This window comes from Danaus plexippus, assembly GCF_018135715.1.
Source record: "Danaus plexippus chromosome 16 unlocalized genomic scaffold, MEX_DaPlex mxdp_23, whole genome shotgun sequence".
NCBI classification, from domain to species: Eukaryota; Metazoa; Arthropoda; class Insecta; order Lepidoptera; family Nymphalidae; genus Danaus; species Danaus plexippus.
Window position 1 is genome coordinate 142,954 of NW_026869851.1, and position 25,757 is coordinate 168,710.

The window sequence follows — 25,757 nt, forward strand, 5'->3', positions numbered from 1 at the left end:
ATAGCTTAAATCAAAACCCATTAGAATGAAGGCATCAATAAATCAAGCTCTTTTCACTCCTAATTTACTTCCTCTTATAAGGAAGAATTCTTAAAAACAAAAATCTAAGATATTTTTGTTTGTTTCAGGTCTTAAGGTGATCAGGGGCAGACGAGATGTGAACGTAATGTGATCACGGTTGCTGAAAAGTAACCGATACGTCGGGAGTATGTAGTTTTAACAAAAAATAAAGCATGCCTAGTATAGCCGAAAAATATTACTTTCATTTAAATGAATTAAACTCGCGAAAGTCTTAAATCTCATTAAAATTCAGGAAGTTTGTCTGATTCTTTTAATTAAGTGCTTGAATAATAATGCATGCCAATCTTAGTCTGTTTTATTGTACTAGAGTATTTGTACTACAATTTTCAAAAAAATATAACCAAAACAAACTCAAAAATTTTAAATATATGACAATATAATTCTATCACGTGGCGTAAAACGTTAAAAATTAAGAGAAATATCTGCTGATGCAAGTAATAATTCAAATAGTACCAGCCATTTCTAGTTTTGACTTCAATTGATTCTGTTACACACCCCTTTTCCTTGTTTGACAGCAGGCGAACAAAAAAACCGCTAGTTGGGACAAACAAACATGATCACACGCTTTTAGTAAACTCCACAAAACTCTATTTCTGTTAGCTGCGGATGCAATAACGGACTAACTGATTCTTATTGTTTTTCCTCTCTGAATGAGTCTTTTTCGATTCATTCAAAGCTTAATTAGAGTTCAAAAAACAATAATACATAAACCTTATAAAAACAACCATTTTTTTAATGTCAAAAATATAAAAAATATAATCCTGCTTAATATTAATAAATTTACGAATATGTCTACTCATTTATTTATACGTATTACTTACGATGTTATATTTATTTAATGTGGAAAAGATGATTTATTTATAGGAATAAGGTTAAAATTCAGAAAAATAGACAATCCTATATAGCAAGGTAGGTATTTTATAAAGTGCACTGTCGCTGACAGATCCGGGGTGCACCAACATAGCGGCCGATGGCTTTCGCAGTGGTTTTAGTGAGTAGGGACCTGCCCAGGTCGAGTCTCACACATCCTCTCCGGCCCCACCAAGGCCGGTGAGACGGCTCGTAAAAAGAGTTTCCCTGCGTCATCAAAAAAAAAAGGTATTTTATGAAACAAAATAATACTGGAAATTTAAAAATATGCTAACATACTGTCACTGTCTTCTACATCAATTTAATTCCTAGAATTTAAGACTAGAATTTTATCTCACTGTGTTAAAATTAAATTGTGGAACAGTTGAGCGTAGTAACGTCGTTTTGTTCTACAGATATAGTAATACAACCTCCATTTACCAATTAATGTATAGAAAAAAACATAAGTGCTTCCTCAATTAAAGACATTTAGATGTTCTTCATAGTCACTCTTTATTTAATATTTAACTTATAAAGTTAAGAGATTTTTAATGTAACATTCTCAGTTGTTTATTCTTAGTCACATATATCAATATACATTTATACACATTTCGCTAAGTCGGGGCATTTCAGCAACATGATTGCACTAATTAAGAAAATGGACCCTAGGGTATCCAAAATGAGAAATGTCAATATTTATATATTATTTATATGGAATAAACATTCCTCAGGAGCATTAAAATTGTGTTAATTTTGTCTTATTATAAAGTTTACTAAGAAAATTTATTGATAACGAATTATTAACAGTTTGGAGAGATTCAAGAGAAATCTAAAATATATATTAAATCGATGATCATCAGTGACATTTAGACTAATAACGACCTTAATGAAGGATTAAAATGGTGTTTATGGTTACCACACTTAACAATAACGAAAATTAATGTTTCTACTCGTTCCACACGACTGACATTTTATTCCAATTGAATTTCATATATATCATACATATTATTGATAATAATCCGTCTCTATCATTTACTGAATTCTCAATATAAGGTAGGAAATAAAATTTCCATTGCGAATTCTTAGAACTAAAATAGTAATAGAATAACTTAGAATACATATAACATAAAAAGGAAATATAAAATCTAAGGAACAGAGGTAATAAAAGTCTTAATCTTAATTTACTAACTTCAATACGATAGCTAATTGGTTTCTATTTCTTGGATTTACTTCTCAATTCTCTTAGTTTCTTTTATATAAAAGTAGTAGACTATTTAAGCATTTGAGACAGGACAAAAATTAATAGTTTTTTAAAAAACAATGCTCGAAGATTTAAATAATTTGATTTATTTGCCAAGTGCGAAATGTAGACTCAAATGAAATACAACGAGAAGTTCAAAATAATGACTTGGCTATGAACATATTGACGACAATTCTATGAAAAAGTCATTCAAAACTTATTCTTTTAAAAACTCTGTGACGTTATTATCATCATATCATATTCATCATCATTTTCATATTCTAAAATTATTAAATTTATTGTAGTAAAAATATATTGTATTTAACGTTGTACGTTTTTGCCCACGACCTCTTTTTTATATGATATTCCACGGGGAGAGGACCCGCGGGTTTAAAGGAGTTATATTTCCACTGAGTGTTTAACAGCATCACCCTTATTTAACGCGGAGTCAAAAGAGTGGTATATTTTTTTCTTTTTGCTTCATTTATTTAATTGCCTCAGCTTGATTGTTTTTTGGGTCAAAATAACCCGTTCACGGAACCATTTTAATGTTTATTTTTTTTTTGCATGCGTATATTAAATTTATTTCGGTTTCACAAACAATCTAAGGTAATATTTTTTGCAAATAATAATAATGTCGAATTAAACAATTTATAGTTTTCTGAACTTGAAGTAAAATCTAAATAAGAAATATAAAAGCTTTGTGTGAGTTTGCAAATGTTTAGCTGATTAATTACCGCCTAGATGAAGCAGACTATCTATATAAATAGTGAAGTCTTTATTTGTTTTTTTTTCTCATTTTTTCCCTTTTGAGCACCTCCAACAGAGGCTTCTAAACGCCTACTTACCTTTAAAAAACGTAAATGTGATGACAACAAATACTTCCAGAATTAATTAATTTAATCTGTTATGTCTATGTTTATTAATAAAGTTCTTTCTACAGAGTCCCAAGATTGAGATTTTCTGTAACACTTGTACATTGATTCTGATCTACTGAGGAAGAACTATTTAAAATAAATGTATGTATGATGTACCTTCATTATAAAGTTGCTTTAGGCATGTATATATATTTTATTATTAATTTTATAATAAATAATTTAAAAAATTCCTAAACTTTCACGCCGACTTAAGATATAATAGAATATATGATGAAATAAAAATATAAGATGTCGCCTCCCATCGCCTTACTAACACCAGTGTAAAACCAGCCTTACAAATCTTAACGAAGTCATTTAATTTAATTCCGTAAGACAAAATTATCCTTGAGATTATTTAAAGAGGATATTTATAAATTAAGTCGTATCATATTTATATAAACTTTTGGTTTATGTAAATTGATTACAGTCTCTTATTTGCACTCAAGTAATTTTTAAGAACAATTACAGTAGAATTTTTTTATTAAAATATAAGTCCTCGTGAGGTAAACACATGTCATAATTAAATTTATCGGGCTACATTGCTATTCATTTAAAATATTTCAATACCCGAAGGTTACGTCCGATAATAAGTAATAAGTAATTCGCAATGTGAAATACTTTTTTCTACGAAAAGTACCAGTGTGGAATAAAAACGTAATATGAAAATATTAAATAAAATAAGTTAAATGAAAATATATTAATTAATTATCTTAAGAACATCCATACGCACATTTTGAAAACAAATAGTAAAAATGTATTTCTATATAAAATAATATTTTTTCAGAAATGTATTCAGAATATTATTACAGTTATATATACACATAATATATATATATATATAATGTATGTATGTACATTTAAGAGTTTTCACAGCGTTTTAATTAATTCCTGTAATCTTTTTACTCTCTTAGAACAAAAATCATTTTAATTATGAACCTGCTTCTGGTTAACGCCTCTTTCGATTTCATGGAATGAACTCGAATAGACGGAAATTGGAATTAATGGGGTGTTTTATTTGAAACACTTTTTTTGAAAATATGTATTTTGTATTTTAATACTTTTTAAAAAAACAAGCCTACCTACTATTCCTTTTGTATTGAAACATATTTACCAAACTATGTTTCAAATCTCTGGTATAGTATCTATCCTAATTTATAGTGTTCATAGTTTTGTAATACTTTTTATTATTAATTTTTCAATTGCGATAAAATATTTCACTTGTTACATTAACTAAGCCAGATTCTAACTTGCTTATCCGGATTTATTTATACTGAAATGTGACGTGTAAATCAAATCTCTAATGAGTCTGTCCCCCCTTCCTAATCTTACCGTTAACGTACCTAAAGAGGCTGCTTACATTACCGTCAGGACTAGAGTTTATTATATAAATAATAGTACATTATCGAATTTCAAACGTAAATTCACCTTGTAAAAGCGCTTGATTAAGTGATTCCGATTTAAGCTCGTCTTTCCCATATATAGTTAATTTACAAAATACGGCTAATCAATGCACTTGTAACTTTGTCTGCAGAGGTAGCGAAAATGTGCTAGGAAGATGTTTTACTTACTTGAGTATAATATACCATCAGTGTAAAATAGAGAAACACGCGTTTTTTATTTTAATACAGCACATCGACAAATAATAAGAAATAAACCTTAATAACATTGCTATTAATTATTGAAATAAAGTATAAGTATGTAGGTATGTAGGTAAGTAAACGAAGCGCTGGCTTATTGCATACTGAAATTTATATCCAAAACTTAATATGCCTGACATTACGTGCCCAGAATTTGAAATGTCAATCAGGGTTTTAAATAACTTGTGGTTTTCTTTATGATCACATTTTAATAGCAGTTGAGATAAATTGTAATCACGCTTTTGGATTTCTTTTTGAACATTAATTAGAAAATTTTATTTTCGGTCTCTAATAAAAAAATTCAAGCAGAAAGCTATACTAGGTCAGGTTCATAACATAAGGCAAATAATACAGTTAAGTATAATCAACAAAAGCTACACTTGGCAAAAACCAATATAGTGACAGTCGAACCCTGTGGAAAAAGTCTTATAAATTCTGATACAAAATAGCTAACTGGGTATCAGAATTTATCAGTTAAAAAAATATTTATAAGATTGAAAAAAAATTCTGATACAGATTTTTATAACAATCTATCAGTTATGAGAATTTATGAGACCGTTTCCACAGGGAAGAAGTGAACATGCCTCAAAATTGTATTTCAAATGAGTGTATATGTATCAGATCACCTAAGCAGAAAATATTAACAACAGAAAAGATATTATTCAGTAGGAGTTTAAAAAGAAAATATAAATTTAATTAATCTTTCAAATGTTTTTTGTGACATCTCTAATTTGAAATGATAAAGAAAAAACTATCAAAAAATAACCTAACCTAAATTTTTCGCTATATATTTAAAAAGTGTAAGCCTAGTCTAAGTCTAATAATGTTGGATTTTTACTCGACAAGTCTTCAATAAAATTCTGAAGCCACAAATTAACACCCACCGAAATCGGGAAGTTATGATGTATCAAAAAGTCGTCGTCATATTGAAATATGCTAGAGAGGAAAAATATTTTTACAAAATAGAATGAGAGAAGACATTATCCCTTCCCTTCCGGGACTTCGTTCGTACTAACTATCCTTCTACACTACGAGTTCCTTAGAAATTTTAAAGGTACTTATTACGTTTACAAACGCAAATGATGAATAAATAAAATAAACATCTCAGGTGATGTGTAAGGAGTTACCCTGAAGGTTATAAAAGGCAGCACTGCTAGAGATATGATATATTACATGGGGATTATTCATGGCTGGCGTGATGTCTTTTGTATCTTTACTTAATGTAGTAGTCGTGCTGACCCTGAAGAAAAACTGACTAATTGATTTCAAAAAACTGTTCTTAGAAATAAATCGTTTTAGTTCATTGTTGACCGCCCGTCAAGGACTTTGGAAAAATAGGAAGAATTAATATTGTTGACAATCAGATAAAAGGTTAGAATGACTTAACAGTAATGATATCATTAATCTTGTGAGCAATGCCATAAATGAATACGAACACTGACTTTACTCACAACAAAAACAAAAAGGTTTTTACGAGAGAAGGGATTCTGGTTAAAAAAACTAATAAGTGTCATGTTATGACAAATGACAGGAAGCAGTGATGTTTAGCACGCTGGTAATACCATGATGTCGGTGTACTGTGTCACTATTCATATGAAGTACCAGAAACAATTCACTATGCTTGAATTATCCTATAAACCTTTATTACTGAAAATTATATTTTGTTCTGAACCTCTCAAGGTTTTTTTTTGTAATTCATAGTTTCATTAAACAAATTACATTTACTATCCACATCACTTTTAACTTTAAATATGAATTATGCTATATAAATATATTGTCATGGTCTGGGTTAAGATGAATTTGTACATATTTATATATATACATACATCTAGGAATCATCATTCTTTCTTTAACGTTGTTTGATGTCAGATATTAATTTGTGATCTCTCCATCAGAGGTAAATAAGAAAACGAAAACTCAGCTTGCTTATTAAATATTACCTTTTAACTGTTTGTTCGTTTTTTTTTTTTGTTTTTTGGATATAATACAAATTAATAATTCGTGACGAAAGGTGAGTCTCTGAAATAACTAAGATAGATTAGATAAAATTCGGGCTAATGCTAAAGAATATAATTAAAATATATCCCGAAAATGTTTATACCAAACAAGATTTTAAAAGCTTAAACCTTTCCAGCTTATGTTGTACGTACATTGAAACAACAAATGACTTAGAAGTCTATTAGAGTAAGGTTGGGTTATGTATTTTGCCTTGAGTTTCGAACGCATTAATACCAGTACTGTGAGTTCGAGTTTGTATCAACAATACTAAAAGTATATTCATCTTGTTTTAGTAGTAGTGCTATTCATATACTACGTAGAGCTATAAATACACACGGAAAAGATCGGTACCTCGTAAAGTCACATCGTTACATCAATGTTAGTAAAAGCTTTTAGTCTCCAGTACAATATATTAGCTCCGTATTCTCATGTTCATTAAAATAATATTATTAAAAGATTACTAACATAAAAACACATATTATTCCTACTTACATTTACTGCTATTGTTAAAATATTAAGTAACTAAATCCAACATATAATTTAAATTCCATTGAAAATCAAGAATTCTTTTCATAATTCTGTTAAATTTTGCTAACCAAGGAGATATGGTCTCGCTTGTGAAGTGCCAATGGGAATTTTCCAATCGATAAATTGAATAGCGTTTGTATCCATAATTGCGACAAAAAACTGCTCAAAGGTGAGCTTCGCGAACAAATTAATATCCTAGTCTTAGACATATTCAAAAAGTGTTTATTGAATAGGTAGAGAATTCACAAAGTATATTTAAATATTTTTATTTAAAAACCATGAAGGTTTTATGGTTCATCTTATAAATAGTTAAGACAGAGGAAATCAAAATAGATATATCTCTTTTTACTGGACTGAATAACTTATTTATTGGAAATCATATCAAAACAAATTAAAACTTTTGCAATGTACATAATTTTCTTTTAAAATACAGTTTTATCGTTGAGATTTTTCTATAACTCATGTTTCTAGATTTAAACTTTATTCCCACTTCCTGCGGATACTAAAAGAACTGTCGGAGACTATCGATCTATGAGTTTATTTATCACTGGTTTTTGTGTTCTCAAACGTGAAACTATTGTGAAGAACTATTAACTTTCACAATAACAATATAAAACATTTGTAGATCGTATGATTATTCAATATGAAAATAACATACTATTTATCAAAATAAGTAGTTGCAGATTAGATATACATTTTTCTTAAAACTTTTATGTATAAATATTATTTAAATGTACAGATTTATAAACTTTAATTAAACTTATTTACTTTATGCATCATTATACATCTGTATGTATTTGTATATGTGTGTATGTGTATGCTGATTTTTTTGTAGCAATTGGTTCTAAACTGGTCAGGCCAATCTAAATTAAACCACTGCGGTACAACTTATAAAAAAACCAAGATAGATTATAGAAATTGTGTTATACAATTATGTAAATCTTGCAATGACATTTAGTGTAGCGCACATATAAGCTTTTATATTTTATATTCTTTTTATATATGCGGTACATACGGTTCAATAAAAAATTCTTAATGTGGTAACTTCATTTATATATATCGGATTTATTATACATTCATTATCTTAAAGACAGGACGGCAGCCTCGCTGACGTCACTAATGTCACTTGTTTCAGTACGTTCCAGATATTTTAAAATGAAACTTCAATTCTTCTAAATGTTCTTGTATTTCTCGAAGGTTCTTAATAATCACATTCTTTATGATCCGCACTCGCTGAACTCTGCAGTCAGCTGTCGTGCGTCCAGACGTCATATTTATACCAGAATGCAAACATAGTTCTATTCTCTTTGATTTCGTTTTACTTTTAACAATAGTAACGACGACCAATAAGTTGTTATAATAATTGATGCCAGCCTTGAGTTATTTCCATGTAGCATCCGTCATTGAAGCTGCTTGCGCCGATATATATAATATGAATAAAAGCATTAAATTGTTACGTTACTGTAGCGTCATGATTATAATGTTGCATTTGCAGGTCATCTCTTTAAAGCACTGGTGAGGTTAAAAGTTTCCCTTAAATGTAATCTTCATTGCTACGAGTATAACAATGTGGCAAAATTTTACATATTTACAAGCGCCTTGAATGCTCCATGGAGCTAAATTGTAGTCAATCGTAATATCAGTACATTTTTTGATAATGGATGAAGTGAATACCTTTAAAACAGCATATTTAAAGTTGAATACAAAATCATAGCGACAAATTATGTTTGATAAAAACAAAACCCTTGATTTTAATATGATATTAAAGTATACATCAGGATTTCTCTCATTCAATTCTTCAATCATCAGTCTATTAGGGCCCACTGCTGAGCAAAGTCCTCTTCTCACATCGAGAAGGTTAGAGCATTAATTACCACGCTTGCCCAAGGTTGATCCATTTCATGTATCTAACGATCTAATTGACTATATAAGGAAGAAAAAGGAAATATCTTTCTTAAAATTAACATATTCAAGAAAATGTGGTGTTCATATCCATTTTCTGTGTAACACGGTCTTAACAAACAGTCGATTATCTACCTAAAGTTCCTAAACTTTTGCTAACAAAAACTTTCTAAGAACTCGAAGAGCTAGAGATACATAATACTGAAGCTATTTCGAAACAACCACATAATATTTTTACCTTTTATATGTGCGCTGTATAAAAGCAATGGCATGTTCCTAAATATATATTTTTAGGAACATGACATAAGGAGCGTGATCTTTTTAAAGAGCGGTATGTTAAGCTCGGTTTATAAAGTTTTTCCGTATTTTATTATCATGCCAGTCATGATATTGCTTCTTTTTGTGTTAAAACTATTTCCTTTTATCTTCTATTTCAATAATTTGAAGTTTTTGTATCGCTAATAATAAATTTGAATAAATAGGTACACTATCACCAAACTCTTTAAATATGATAAAGTAAGGACCTTTTATGAATATATGAAATACATTATATACTATTTATTGTATCACAAATAAACAATTTCAATATTTATTTTAAAAAGTATAAATCACCTTAAAACCTTTTATGTTATTTTGATCGTAATCGCTTGCGGTGTTTTTTCAATTATTCAATTGTTATTATTATAATAATTTTGTTTAACTGAATTTTCTATGAGGTGATAGTACTATAAAGTGGCAACGAATTAATGTTTTTTTTTACATCATGAAGGGAGATCTTCATATGTAAGACAGATGTCGTCTAAAATTCTGCAAGGATCTTTCATTGTTGATCGAGATAATACGTATACAAACGTGAATTAGTTATGTTTGTACTAACTTACCGTTTTACCAAAAAAAAATCATTTATGTAGATCACTGATGAGCATACTTCCTCTCCCTTAATATATATAAATATATTCCTCCCTAAAATGGCATTCAAATAAGTAAGAAATTGATAAGATTATCTAGGAAGTGAATTAGAAATCTGATTTAAAAGAGAGTAAATGTCTGTTAACAAAAGACAGAAGAAAAAAGTAATCGTATCTTATATTTCTAAACTTAAATTTGATACAAACTTTTAAGTGGAGCTCGTTATTCGGATTTATAAGCATTCTTACGAAGGAATGACAGAAAGTTGATGTTGTAGCAAATTTTTATATAAATAAAATTGCGAGAATTCAAATTCCGACCATGAATTCGTTTTTTTTTACAGAACTAAACATATCTTTAAGACAACGGTAGCTATGAAATATCACTTGGATTTCGTCACTCGGCTTTGCCTGTTTTTATATTACCTATGTACCATTTACATAGTATAGGAATAAACAGACATACAAAGTTGCAATGTAAAGGTACTTTAAATGCTAAATAATCAATAAGATATCTGTACATGTAATAAAATATACAAGTACTATTCGATTAAGACACAGTTTTTTAATGCTCAATAGTAGAGATTAACTATCGCGAAGTATGATGGGATTTTATTTATATTTTTAATATTATATTCTCAAAATATTAAATAAAATAAAACTCACGATAAAAAATGTTTTTTAGGCGAGGTTCATAACATGCCAGTTTGAATGAAGTATTTTACATTTTGTCTTCATTTTTATAAACATTTTATTAAAAATTTAAAATAATTCGATAAATAATATACTTAAAATTTAAATCTACTTTGACAATATTTTACCAACAACCTTAAAAATAAACATAATTACCAAAGGTACTAGTAAAATTTTAAATAACATAATAATTGTAATAAACTTGGACTATGTTTTACTTAATAATAAAGAGAAAAAATAACTAATACAAAGATTAATTACACAAAATAAACTAAGTCCAATGTCAAAATAAGGACGTTCCAAATCTAAAAATACCGTCTTCGACACCGGTGAATCAAGGTCAATTCGGGATTTCTATTCCAAATTAGGATCATAGATAAGTTATATCGCTGCAAACTGTGTGTTTGGGGTAAATTGTAACGTATAGATTATTACCATCCAATAAGCTTATTTAAAAATAACCATGTTATTGTTCTATTGATTTTTTTTTTCGAACAATTTGGAAATTAGATGCTCATCACTATTGTATAGATAAAATGTCATTTTGCTAGTGACTTTGCTGACCTGGAACACCCGGCTGCGTGAACCAGAATATTCCTTATATCTTAGAATGAAATGGGATGGCATTGCTATCCTAACAATTTGACAATCACGAAGACAGTTATATGAAGGCTATAGTTATACAATTTTTATTACTATATACGTTTAAGTTTCGTAGCTTTCCTGGAACCTTTAGCTGGAAGGGTTACTTTTAGTATGCAACTGCTGTACAATAAATGAACACAATGTTGTTTATTTATCATGTACACATTGTGCCCTTTCAATTGATACCCCACTTGGAAATATATGAAAATATTCAATTGTTTTTTAAATTTACCGATGTCTTTAAAATAGCTATACTTATTTTGAAGATATATAATCGTATACTACCGCTGGTAAACCAGCTTTTAAATGAATCGATTGACAAATTTTTTTATTTAATAAAATTAAACCCTTTTGAGATAGGTGCCATCATCCCTGTTAGGTTCTACTCGATTTCCCGAGAACCGTTCCATCAGTTCCAAACTTATGACAATTAGACTTCCACATTCGATTAAAAATATATTTATGAAAATTGGCCCATAATTGAAGAAGTTATAGCTTAAAAAACATACTCTTGAATTGATTACTTCCTTGTTTCGGAAGTAGTTACAAATATCGCATGAGTTACTTCTTATGACATTGCCTACTTGCGATTATAGCTCCTGTCAAAATCGATCTAGTCGTTCCAAAGGTAAGCGACAAAAAACAAACACACAATTTTTAAAAGTCTCATTTTACAGCTACGTTTTGTTTTTACTTTAGATTAGATTTAGATTTAGAGTTATCTAGTGTAGAAACATTTCTAACTTTGACTACTTGAGAAGCAAATGTTGGGTTTGTTAACTATAAAGAATCTAAGTACACAATTTAAACAATGTTAAACTGATAAACTGGAACTTAAAGTGATCATAATTTATCAAACATATTATATGTACGTAACGACGTTTCTACATAAATTCCTTATTAATAAACCTAATTACAACTCTCTTAACCTTAGCGATACATAAAAATTTAAGAAATAGAGACAGTTAAATATTATAACAAGAATATATCGATAGCCCACAGTTTATTTATTAATCAAAAATTCTCTATTTACAACCAAATACGACAATTTTCTGCAGAAAATTTCGAAAACCATTTCCTATCTAAATAATGACAGCAGTTTCTCTTCCGTTAATTTATTTTATAAAAAATCCAATTAAGCAACCTTAAGATATTTAATACTAGGCTTTAGTAGCTTCAACAATTTATATTTCTCCTTTGCATAAAAATGTTTTATATAAGTAACATTAACTTTTTCTCTACTTGGCATGACTCTTTTTTTCTTGGATCGCTGATTACGCTGATGTCCCAAAAAAACCATTATAAATTTAAATAATGCTTTTATTCTCTAGAATAATTTAGAAACAACAAACTCATATTCAAATTAACTTTATTTAAAAAAGAGTGATCTAACAAAATATAACAAAAAACGAAGTCACAAACACAAAAAAGATATCATCAACAATCAGGTAATAATTTTGTATTAGAGCATACTAGAAATAAAAGAAGCATTTACGTCAACAATCACTCTTAAAAGATTATTAGTTTTTGTGACAGGCTTAACATACATAAATTTGTTTTATCTTTCGTACTAAATTCTATGTAAACCGACTATTATTTTTGAACATAATATAAAAATCAGAAAGCAAGTAAGAAAACGCTGATGCACATGAACTTTATATATCAATATTGCTACCTTATTCAACAGCCTCTTACCTTAGAAGAATAGTGCGGTACAAAATGTGTTATTAATAAAAAACTAGAGTTATTTGTAAAAATCAGTAACACTGTTTCTCTAGGGATAGTATAATTATACAGCGCATTTCTATAAATAAGCCCGTCTTCCATTGGCAAGTCAGAAGATTAATTCAATCGATCGTTCACCCACTGAAATTTGTTAAGGGACGTTGGTAGTAACATTGTATCCTGGTAAGGTGTTTAAGTCTTCTACTTACACTTCCTTTTGAAGCTAATTGTTGTAAAATACCATAATCAAAAAAATCAAAAAAATACCAGCAGCTTGTTCAACTAAGCAGTTGTTATATGATAGTACATCCTACTCTTAAGAAATAAATAGTATATTTAACAATTATTGAAGATATAACATTGCATTTTGTAGTCATAACTATGTAAATGGGAAATTGTGCAAATTAAGATATTAACTAATGTTTCTGATTTTCTACATAAAAGGGTAAAAGGAATCTCCTAATACAAAATAATAGCAATTATTCTTGTTCTCCCACTAACAATTCGGAGGTCTTCAAGGAAAAAGTAAAAAGACTTATTGAAATAGTACGCTTAACAACTCCGACTGACATTCAGTTAGGATAACTATCAAGTTGTCTCCAGAACACATTTTTAAAAAATCACATCACTGAAACGCTTCAATTAATATTGTCTTTTACTAGAATAAATATTACGACACATTAAAACCATCTTATATTTTAGAACTTTGATTATGAATTATCATACAACAAAATATGTGCCTAAAATGAAAATTTAGCAAATACATTTATAAGAAAAATGAATGTTTTGGTTTTAAATTTCAATAATATAATTACCAAGAAATCGAGTTCGACTTATCACAAATTGTTTTATCCTTAAGATTATCAACGCGATTTATAATTTCCTTCAACTTTACAGCATTAAAAGTTTATTTGCATGTCATGTACGCCACGTTCTATAACTATAAGGCTCATCAAAAGCGATATTTTGTAGATCACCTTGAGTTTTTAATATTATTCGAATTGTTTCTTACAAAATATATGTATTAGCCATAAAGTAAACAAAAATGTAAATGAAAAGATTTCTTATAATATATTGTCCTGTACTTATTCCTGATGCTAAAAACCTTTTCAAATAATACCAATAAATCCTTTTAAGCCCCTCTTGGCTTACATCGTGATTTTCAAAAAAAAATCAGGAAATGAAAAGGTTCTATTGTATAACGTTATCGACGATGAAATCACTCTAAATATACAAGGTTTAAAGGATCGCGCAAGTTTGTAAATCTCCACTGTTTGTCGACACTTCGTTGCCATAAAATTTTAAGTTTTCATGAAACTAAGTTGCTTTGCCTGTCACAATTTGCGAACATTATTTAACTATTATAACTTTAAAGTTTCGTGGCATAAATGAGCTATTTCAATTAAGTCACAGGAAGAAGGAAAATGAGAATTATATTCTCATAATAGGGTAAATAAAGTACAAAAATACAGGATTACATTTTTATTCCTTAATCTATATACAACATTACGTTGAACAAAAAATAACAATTATTTTTCTAATACAAAATATAATGAAAATGCTTTAAAATATAAAGAGTATTACATTAAAATTCGGCAGGGTTACAAAAATAAAACAAAAGCGATCTTAACACTTTAAATTATTTACTTTATATTTACAACTTCCAATTTTATGAACTTTGTTGAGTAACAAAACTTTCTAAGCGAAATCATTTTGTTTATGACCTTTTTTAAGTCACACATTATATATGTACAATGTAATAGTGTCATAAACGATTTCGATCTTTCCTTTCAATGATAACTAAATTATCTATTAGACCAATAAAGCTTGTAAGTGAGCATCACAAAAATAAAATCGTCACTATCCCTCGGTACAAAACTAATAAGCATTATATAAAATTAATCATTGAACATCACATAGTTCTGATTAAGAATTAACATTACAATGAAAGCCTAATTGATACCATTATAGTTTAGATGCTAAATTTGCTGTATAAATTACCATGATAACACTCTCTTTTAACACTCAGTATAATTAAGTTAAATGAAATTAACTGTAAAATACATCTACTTTACAAAATAGTTTTCTAATAAAAATACATTCGTCAATTTATATTTATTAACAACTTACACGATTTCAACTAAAAAATCATTTTTTCATCCTTTACTTTAAAATATGTCTACCAGGTAAATGAGATCAAACATCGAAATCCCTACTAAGACTTTTATAAGAACATACTTTATTTTAAGTTAGTATAATATGAGACACTTATTTTGCTCTATAACATTATTATGCTTAGAAGGGTTCTTATAAGGGTTTCGCCAACAACAGAGTTGTATCTTCCTATCATCTATATCTGTATTACCAAACAAGAGGATACCTTCTCAGTGAGAACAGATACGGAATATGTCGTAACGAATATTTACAAAACTTATCCTGATATGATTACTGTTTAAAATTAATGAATATTATTCAGAAATTGGCATATTATTCGACTACTGAAAATGTACTTTAGGTTGACTTTTAATACTTTTATGTGTATTATCTCATAAAGCACAGTTTTATTTTTTATAAACTTTAAACATTATTAGTTTATAAGAAGTAACAGCTTATTTAACCTAAATATAATAAAAATTACTCTATCACAAACTTTTCTTTTGTCATAGAAACTGTTCACAAACCATGTTTTTTTTTCAAAATTCTTCCTCAAGGGACCGAAGTTTTGGCACTGTAACAAAGGATATATAAATTTTAACTTTTAGTTGCTTTTTTATTCCTTGTTGCCTAATATGAAATATTTATGAAACTAATTCTTTCCGTAATTGTTATTAACTAAATAACAAAACTAAAATGCTTAAAGAAACTTCAAAAAAAGTATGAAAGTTCTTTTAAAATATTTCCAGTTATGGTTAGGATTGGACATAAATTAAATAATCATAAAAAATAACAAGATGGTCACTAATCTAACTTATATTCTTCTTTTATTTCTTTTTCATGAAAACAATACCTTACTATCCAAAAATTCGCATAAAAGAAACAAAAAATAATAAAAGAAAACAGAAACATGAGAATAAATCAACATTATACAAATTATTGACAAAGTTCAGCAACCTTCAAATTAAACCGAATGAATATATAAATCTTGATATAAAAATGTGATAACAAAAATTATTTAGAAGTATTATAACGTGCTTGCTAATGAAAAAACACGTTGCTGTCTGTCTTCCCACAAAACTTCCAGAGGCCAAAAACATTATGATTAAAATAAGATATTCTTAATGTTTCTACAATTATAGTCATAGCAAGTGACTATTGCTTCATTATTAATTGTAAACAATTTTTATTTCATTGATATCACCTTTTTCATTCTTTCGAACTCTTTGGTCGTAATACCTCCTTTTCTATTTAAACTCTTATATATTTGAATTTTCTTAACAAAATAAATTAATTTCACTGATCAAAATAACACATAAAATAAAAATTACTAACGAAAGCGAAGGGTGGGCATTTGCAGGGTTAGGCTCTATGCAAACTTTAGCAGACAAGGATTGGTTAAAGCTAGCGAGAAGTATAAGAATTAGTAATAGCACTTCAAATGTATCACTTTAACATTATGATGTTTTGAATAAAAGAATTCACATTATTTTTAATTGGAAATTAAATCAATCTTCAAAAGCTGACACAAATTCTTTAATTTTTAAGACAAAAATGAATAAGAAATACTTTTAATCAATGAATATATTAATGAAATAAACGTTATTGATTACGATTTTATGCAACAAATATTAGTTATTACAAAAATACACGGCAATGTCATAATAAACGCTATTAAAATCTTTAAGAATAAGAATAGTGTGTTTGACAGTTTAAATTAATTACACTAAATAATGCACAGGAAACTTAATCAGATTTCTAAAGAGTTTTACAAATTTATCGCAATGCATTTTCGTGTATTACTTTCTTGTCTGAATTATTTTAACTCTTCTATTAAGGGAACAAAATTCGATTTACATAAAAAAAAAACGGTCTGAATAGGTCTAAACGATCTGATGGATATGAAAGATCTTGCAGGATTATGATGAATAGTTTTGCAACATGTTACACGTTCTTATGCTCCATAAATTTTGTTAAACATATTACTTATGTTTAACAAAATACGTTAAAATTTCATTAAAGCGAATACAAATTTTCAATTAATCGGCCAATTTAAACATTGTAAGTTTCAGATTAATTTTATAGAAAAATTTTTCGTATTAGCAAATCGTTTTAAATCTGCAGTGGATTATATTTGTTTCAAATAGCATATTTTTAAGACAAAATGGAGGAAGCAGTTCAAATTTACGATTGTTTTTGCCGAGCCAACTGAAGTCCTTATAAAACAGCTTCGTTTGGCGCCTCTTAGCTGTCTGACCTTACTTAACAAATATTTATTGAAGAGACTTTTAATTAAACATAGCATCTTTTTAACTTAATTTAAAATTAATTTCGTCGCCTTGTCATTACATCCTACTTTCAAGTGATTTAGAGTTGTGTCACTTTTTAATATAAAAAGTAATATTTAAAAACGAAGCGGAAAATAAAATTCTAAAAGAAACGTCTATTTGATTATCAATAATTTCTCGTTTTTTGTCACTTTACTAAATATATAGAAGTGATTTCTTCTATATAAGAATGAATTGCATTTGTAAGTATTACATGCTATGTATTATGAATAAAAATAACAACAAAAAAATCGTACTTAAAAATAACAATGGCAATGAAAATAATACTATGCAACTTTCTACAGAGTTATATCATGAACTATTTGTAAAACGTGATACGTAGTACTTCAGCGATACACTACAGTGACTTACTGAACAATGAAATTTCCTAAAACTTTTTGATAGCTCTGATTTATGAAAACTAAATTTAATTTACTCACGTTTCTATTCAAACTTTACTGAAGCTCTGCAGTTGCTATCTTTTTATCTTTTCTGTGCACCTGTGAGGAGAAAAGAATTTCATGCCTTTCTTCGTACTGTTTTAGTTTGTGCGTGAATATTTATATTGCTTGTAATTAAAGATAATGAAGTACAAAGGAAGCAAAGCAAATATATAACATAAATATAAGTAGATCAACTTACGTATTCTGGTTGTGAGATTCCGAATGAGAGGCGGTGGGAGGTAGGAATCGCGCCAAGTGTCTTTGTAGAAGCAACTGTCTGAATGTTTGGCGAAATTGTCGAGACATAGAGCAGTAGAGTATGAAATTGATGGCTCCGTTCAGCAATGCCAAAAAATCCATCAGCTCCCCAAATAAATCGTAGCATCGTTTGAAAAAGCACCATCCGAGCAAACCGCTCATTAACCCCAGAATGCCTTGGGGTAATTCAGTCACTAAAAACAGCAACAAAACTGCCAACAACATTTTTGTTGTTCTATCTGTTCTCTTGTCTGCTTTATGTTGTCTCTTCACCATTTTTTCTGCAGCGGGACATGCGCTATAATTTCTGAGATTCTTTTGGTGTTGATTCGCGCTATATAAAGCCCGAATAAGCCATAAACTGATGACTGTGAGTATTGAACACGGCAGTAATTTAATAAGCACAGCGTGAACCCAAAAATTTACTTGGTACAGTCTCCCTTGGTTATCAGAATCAACGTGATAGGCGATATCAGGATTGCCATGTACGTCGGTGACATTCTTTGTGTGTATATCAAATACCTGCAGAATAAAAATAATTTGAATGCATTCGATGTTAATTTGCATTGTATGAAAAGTAGGTGCAATGTTCGACGCAAAATATGATACGTCTAACGAATTCTACACTTATTGTAATAAATGCATTATGTTTATATCCGAGAATGTATGACCTTGATGATTAATACAATTTACAGTCGGGTACGAATACTTTTGTATAATGATGTAATATTTTTCTCTTACCATAAACGTGGGTATACAAAGTATGGGAGGCAGAATAAAACTTGTTAATATTGCAATACTACATCTTTTCTCAGTACATAAGATATGACTCCGGTCTGAATATCTGAAATATAAATTAGATGAAGAGGATAAAGAAAAAATAAAACTTTATCTCGTTCGTATCAATTTGATACCAATGTGAAGTCTGAAATTAATTTACAATATAAGAGATTATCTAGAGTGAAAATTAGTTCCATTGAAGAGTTTCCAAATGACTTTCTATGCCTAGTGCTTTAAATACGTTAATACAATAAATTTAAGGATTGAAAAACTCACTTTATTGCAACATATCTCCATATAGCCAGTGACAAAGTGAGACATATAGAGGCAGTATGAAGGATTTGTGCAAAATGCATATGAAATAGCAGATACATAGCCCATGAATATGGAAAATCCAATTTCTCTGGTAGAACCTAAAAATAAAACTAGGATTTAATACACTATTTTTCATTTCTCAGAGCTTTTAAAAACAAACTGTTACAACATATACGTATGGTAGTATGATAGTATATATTAATAGTTTCTATACATATAATTAAGTAGCTAAAATATATAAATTAATTTATCCAAGGAATTTTGTACATTAAGAATAAATAAAATGAGGTTTTATGACATATACAAAATATCAAGGTAATATATAAATTTTCCTCTATTTATCTATTCGTATGTTAGCTGAAAACTTTGTATCCCTACATAGGTTGTCATGTTGATATTATACTGTTATATATCAATTGATTTAGTTTACTTTAATGTTCAAATCAATTATACCGTTCGTAATTACTTTTGAAGCAAATACTGGCTTCGAAATTACCTTAAAAGTATAATATTACGAAACGGTTTTAATCGTTTAACACATTGTTTTTGTTCTCATATGAAATTTAAACCACTTAAGTTAATTGTGAATTGTGAAGGTGATAAATTACATTATTATCCAACCTTTCTCTTAATAAAGATAGCGATAAAACTCGCCCGGTCATGCTATTACGGAACACCCTATATTATGGTAACACATCTAAACAGTCCTGACACTTTTGTAATTTGAATAGATAACAGATAATGTTCGAATTAACCTGTCTAATAAAATCGTTAGCTTGACATTTTCTTTTGAGAGAAAGTCTTTAAACGATTTAAAAAAAAACAACTGACTTTTTATCTTATGTTATCTTTACAAGATATAAAAAAAATAATCAAATATATACACAGCGTTGTTGAAAAACGGATCGTCATACTAACGAATCTACTTTAAATGTCCTTTGTCCATTCCTTTCTAGGATAAACTAGAAAGAAAATTCTTTTAATAAAAGAATATAAGTTACAAATAGTTCTACGACATCACAATATCGATTTAGGATCATTCGTAAATAATTCATTACTCATAAAAAAAAATATTAACTTTAAAATAAGTGCCTATAAAAAAGTTTTCATGATAAATTCATGACGGTTATTATGAGAATTTATTGAATAGGTTTTACGACTGGCCTCTATACACATATACTTTTAATATTTACGAAGACTGGATTCATGAACTGTGTTGAACATATGCAAATTCTTCTCCAAACTTACCAAGTACTTGTATATGGAGAAAGGTACGTATTCGAGCATGACGAAGACGTCAGCGACCGCCAGCCACTTAAGCAGACGGTTGATTGGCGCCGCTGCCATATCCCGTCTCGTCAGTACAGCCACGTTCATTGTGTTCGCCAACACACCTATTGTGCACACCTGAATCATAATAAAATCAATGAACCTTATTTTGACACCGGTCTGATTAAATATCACACTTATTACTTGATATGTCAAAGGACCGATTTTATTGACAGTGAACTACAGGAAAGTAGATATTTCAAGTGTTTCTACTTAGTTATTGAATTACTAGACGAAATACATATCTTTTACTGAACATTCCTAAAACTGAGGTAAATATAATATGTAACTGCATTTTAAAGTGAAAAACGATGGGGATTTTTAACTATTTATTTAAGGAAAAATATATAATTCTTCATTGATAAGATATTATACTTTTATTTATAACGAATGCAAATTTTTATTGTTTTAGTGAGGTTAAACTTATTCATGCCTTTTGCGAATATAACAACCATCGTTTTTTTAGTATTAATAAATATACCAAAAATGATCTATTTTATTTTAAATAATACCATTATTTATTTTTGTTCACCATTTAACTAATGGTTAGGAAACGAAACCCATCACTGAGGTGTGTCATATTTTCCATTACAAATAACATTACTCTTTGAATAAAAGGTTGGTAGTTAAATTTCAAATAGACAATCCCGTTTATTTTTTAATTAAAGTGACATTGTAGTATTAAAACCGAGCACGACTTTTATGGCTGTTTGGAAAATTTCGTTTTTACTTTTGTTACTCATATTATTTATCAAAGGCAGAAATTTGAGAGGTAATTAAAATTTACAAAGCCAACATGAATTGAGCAATTTCAATACAAATAAAATACCAAACCAAGGTCAATATTTAAAATTAAGTATGAATTTTGAGGAAAATTATTAATGAATTGCCATTGTAAACCCTTTCCTGTTCCCTAAAAAGGTCATCTTCAGATGGTGAGTTTGCCAAATTTCTACGCTTATTGGACGTTTTCACAAGTGACTCTTTATCTAAACAAACAGTCGTACTTCTTATTAAGACGAAATGTTTAAAATTTTGCACAACAGCACTTGAATTTCGAGTAAACAGGAAAAAATTTCCATGATTTCATTTTTGTTGTCAAAAAAATACGAGAAAAAATAATCTAATTATATGGGATGTTACTCTATTTACTTAGACTCACATAAAATACATACATTATATATGATCAAGTCATTCTAATTGTCCGACATAAAATGATATATCATTCTACTTATTTCTTTATTTAATGAGGCCTACAAGAATTTATTTTATACCAAGCGTATGTTTGCTACATGGAACCACCAATTATTTTGTTTTCACTCAAATGAATTTTAATAAGGTTTTTCATGGTAACTAACCAACCGAAAAATGTTTTAAAATTATATAAAAACTAATAAGACAGAGTTTACAATTAAATTACTTTAATCATCAGATTTTTATGTAGTTTGTTTAGTACAGATATTTTATTTTAATATAATTTTACTAAATTTAAAACTGTTCTTATAAAAACCAAACACTATGTTTGCTTGTGTAATATGCATTGCAACAGTTCCATTTACAATATTTTAAACTTAATATAAGTATTTCAAGTAATAATCTTACCCCCTCATCCCTACTATATTTGTAAAACAAAAGCCCCAAAAGTATTGTAAAGTTTTCTCTGCATTTTTCTCTGCATTTTAACAATTTAAACTCTAGCAACAAATTAGTAACAAATGTATTTAATTATGCTTCTAAAAGAACCATGTACATAAATTTTCCTTTTCTGCATACAACTACATCCATAGCTATATTTAAAAATGTCAAATGAACGTGTTTCTCACGAAAACTGCTTTAAGTTAGACAAATGAACAATATCCATAGCAAAATTAACGTTAGAAATGCTTACTGCATAATATAATTTGCCATTAAAATTATATAAGTCTTAAATAAGTTTAGAATGTTACAACTATATTATTAGAATGAAAATGTAACCAACGTTATAACTAATTAAAATTATTCTTCCACTTATAAATCCATGAACTACCACAATCACAGAAAACAATCTGAATTATGTTTGGTGAATCTATAAAGAACAAAATAGGAGAACTATAATATACAAAAAATGAAACCCTCAAGTCATTTGTAATTCAGAACGCAGACTAGAATTAGGAAGTACTGTAACTTTCTGCATTCAAGAAGTAAAACTGCCAGCAACCTTAAACAGTTTTTAAGAACGTAATAAGAAATATAATAATTTAATGAAACTGCAAAGCGGGTAGTTATATCGAATGAATTTTTATAAAATGGGCAACCAAGCTGCGTTTTCCGACGTAAAAATAAAAGCTATTGTCTACAAAAGACAAAACTTGGGAACGAAATAGGAAGCACGGTTCATTTTAAAGGCTAACATTTAAACGTATAAAGTTACTCTCAACACCTTACAAATTCGAATTTTCATTGAAATCGGAATATTTTCAGAAAAATTTAAGATATTTATACGAATTATAACTTACTACAGCATTTAAGACGGAATATCTAAAGTTTGCACATAACTTATTATCACCAGGTTTACAAGCACCAGGCATTATTTAAAAGCAATCTTTAATTTTCAGTCAGTTGTGAAAACTTTAAACCATACATGTTAAAATTAATGTTATATAATAATGCTCTTCACCATCATCATCATCGTCGCAAGAGTCTTTGCAGACTCATCGTGGTCATCAGTATCAGTGAACCGTATACACGATGACTTTCTTAGGAAGATAGTAGCAGTGGTTTCGAAAATGATCACATTGTTACTTGCCAGGTTTCGAGCCCGCGCCCAAAGTCATATTAATGCTCTTAGTGAAATAAAATCTTATTTTATATTTTGTTTTTTAAATTTGGTAAAAAATGGTAAACTCCACCCTCGTCAACAGTACTACAATTGATCATTCACGATGTTTACCTTATGTCTAAAATAGTTTACTTAATCATTCAAAATAAAAATTAAAATAACAGCCATATCATAAAACCTAGAAATAAAATCATGTATCAGAACGTAATGAATTCTTAATATCAAGTAAAACAAATAAGTATAACAGGTTTCACAGTTGTCGAAAGCATGATTTTCCTTCTTACGATTCCTACGTGATAATGCCTAAAAAGTAAATAAATAAATATGTCGGCTAGTCGAGTAACATCTGTACATATTAGTTTATATAAGTATATATAAAGTGTTATGTCTATTAAACTTTAATTAACGTTAGCTGTAGTACTGCATATTGTTTTATAAAGGGTTTGCGACTGTTTGTTGATTTATTTAATATGCTTTGATTATTTGGATATTTTTCATAATGTTAAATAGACTATTTTTAGGAGAGTGTACAGCTATTAGAAAAGCACTTGTGAAAGGAAACGTAAAACAACTGCAAATTTGAATGTAGTCTAGGCTCAGTACAAAATCAATCATAACAGAACATAGGACTGAAATTATGACACCTAAAATTGGATTTTCATATATCATAATTTTACACACAAGTTTCATTTGTCATATTCAGTCATCAATCTGGCATTTCCACATGTTATTAGCATTCATATGGATTTCGTAAATGGTAAATAACTAGAATCAATTTTTCTAAAGCCTTTCAACAAAAATGATATATTATGTGAAAGTTATATTTTGTGGTATATTTACGAGTATTACACCTAAAAAACATGTCATGTTCTTTAATAACCATTCCCTATACAGCAAAATATTAAGTAAGGCGTTAAAATTCCAATAAACCAGTATGAGGACAATATACTTAAAAAAAAACATCCGAATCGCCGGCTAAAGCAATTATTACTATTAATTGCAATTCCCTTATATCTACATACATATGTAACACACAACAACCATCCAAAACGTTTGAAAAACGAAGATTAAATTATTTATGTTCATTAGATAATAATTTTCAAACTGCTTCTGGTTATTTAGACTTTAAACAATCCATTAAGAAATACTAGATTAAAAGGTATTAGATAGGTGGGTAACACTGAAAACGTTTAAAACTGACAAGTTTGAAACATTGCAAATGAAATCTTTATTTAAATTTAAATATAAGAAATCTTTTTAAACTAATGTAGTAAATAGCATTCATTTTTCTGTTGTTTTTGTGAAATGGTGGCAAATCTAACACTCTTGTTACACGTGAAAATAAACCTAACGCGAAATAATTTTCCATCAACGATTTATTATGACTTTACTTGTGGGCTTGCTCATCAAGAAAGCTATGACAGGCTGTGATTTGCATTTCTTAATAGTGGCCCGTCTCGCGCCCCTATTTACAATTAGTTTAACGAGTTGAAGCGTGGACGTAGCAGTCTCGATGATGATCCGCGTCAGGAACGTCCTTTAGCGACTAGTGATGATACGATCATCATTATCATCATTAAGGTATAGAACGGAAGTAGTCAAAGAAAAATGATGTTGGCCTCACTCTTTGGTAAGAAAAGTCAATTCACGACAGTTGTGCTAGAAGATGGGAGGACAGTGACTACAAACTGGTTTGTCAATCGCTGTTTGGCTGTTGTCCTGGAAAAAAATCGACAACAGCGCCCTAGAAGCTGGATCCTCCTTTACCACGACAATGCTTCAGTGTACGCCGCAAAACGGACTGTTGAATATTTGACTATGGCAGGTGTCGAGATAATGCGTCTTCCACCATACAGTCGTGACCTGGCGCCCTGAATTTTTATTTATTCCCAAGAATTAAAGATAAAATTCCAGATATTCGCTTTACAAACCCTGAAGCTGCGGTGAAAGCGTACGAAAGAGATCCCTAAGGAAAATTGGGCCCACTGCTTTTTTCAGTGGTTCCATCGAAGGTATAGAGAGGACCGGAGATTACTTAGAAAAACAATAAAAGTATTGGCAATTTTCTATATTAAACCGTTTTTGGAGTTCCATAGCCAAATGGCAAGAAACGGAACCCTTATAGTCTGTCCGACCGTCCGTCCGTATATGTGATGGGTGTCTATGGATAGGACTTTAAAAAAGGCATTCAGATTCTGACAACCATTTTT

The 25,757-nt window shown here is 29.0% G+C and overlaps 1 protein-coding gene across 2 annotated transcripts in view; it reads right to left on the reverse strand.

The window, feature by feature from the left end:
• Positions 1-14,723: 14,723 nt before the first annotated feature.
• The window catches only part of LOC116772177 (G-protein coupled receptor dmsr-1-like), a 32,896-nt gene continuing 21,862 nt past the window's right edge, over positions 14,724-25,757 (reverse strand). Inside the window, exons 3-8 of one of the 2 annotated variants that reach the window (XM_032664264.2) lie at positions 20,649-20,807; positions 19,362-19,498; positions 19,047-19,149; positions 18,247-18,827; positions 18,045-18,104; positions 14,724-15,851 (exon numbers count right to left, since the gene is read on the reverse strand). In XM_032664264.2, coding sequence (XP_032520155.1) covers positions 18,080-18,104; positions 18,247-18,827; positions 19,047-19,149; positions 19,362-19,498; positions 20,649-20,807 — 1,005 coding nt within the window. In that variant the 3' untranslated portion in view covers positions 14,724-15,851; positions 18,045-18,079. The remainder of the gene's footprint in view (positions 15,852-18,044; positions 18,105-18,246; positions 18,828-19,046; positions 19,150-19,361; positions 19,499-20,648; positions 20,808-25,757) is intronic. The other variant, XM_032664265.2, reaches the window with a different exon arrangement.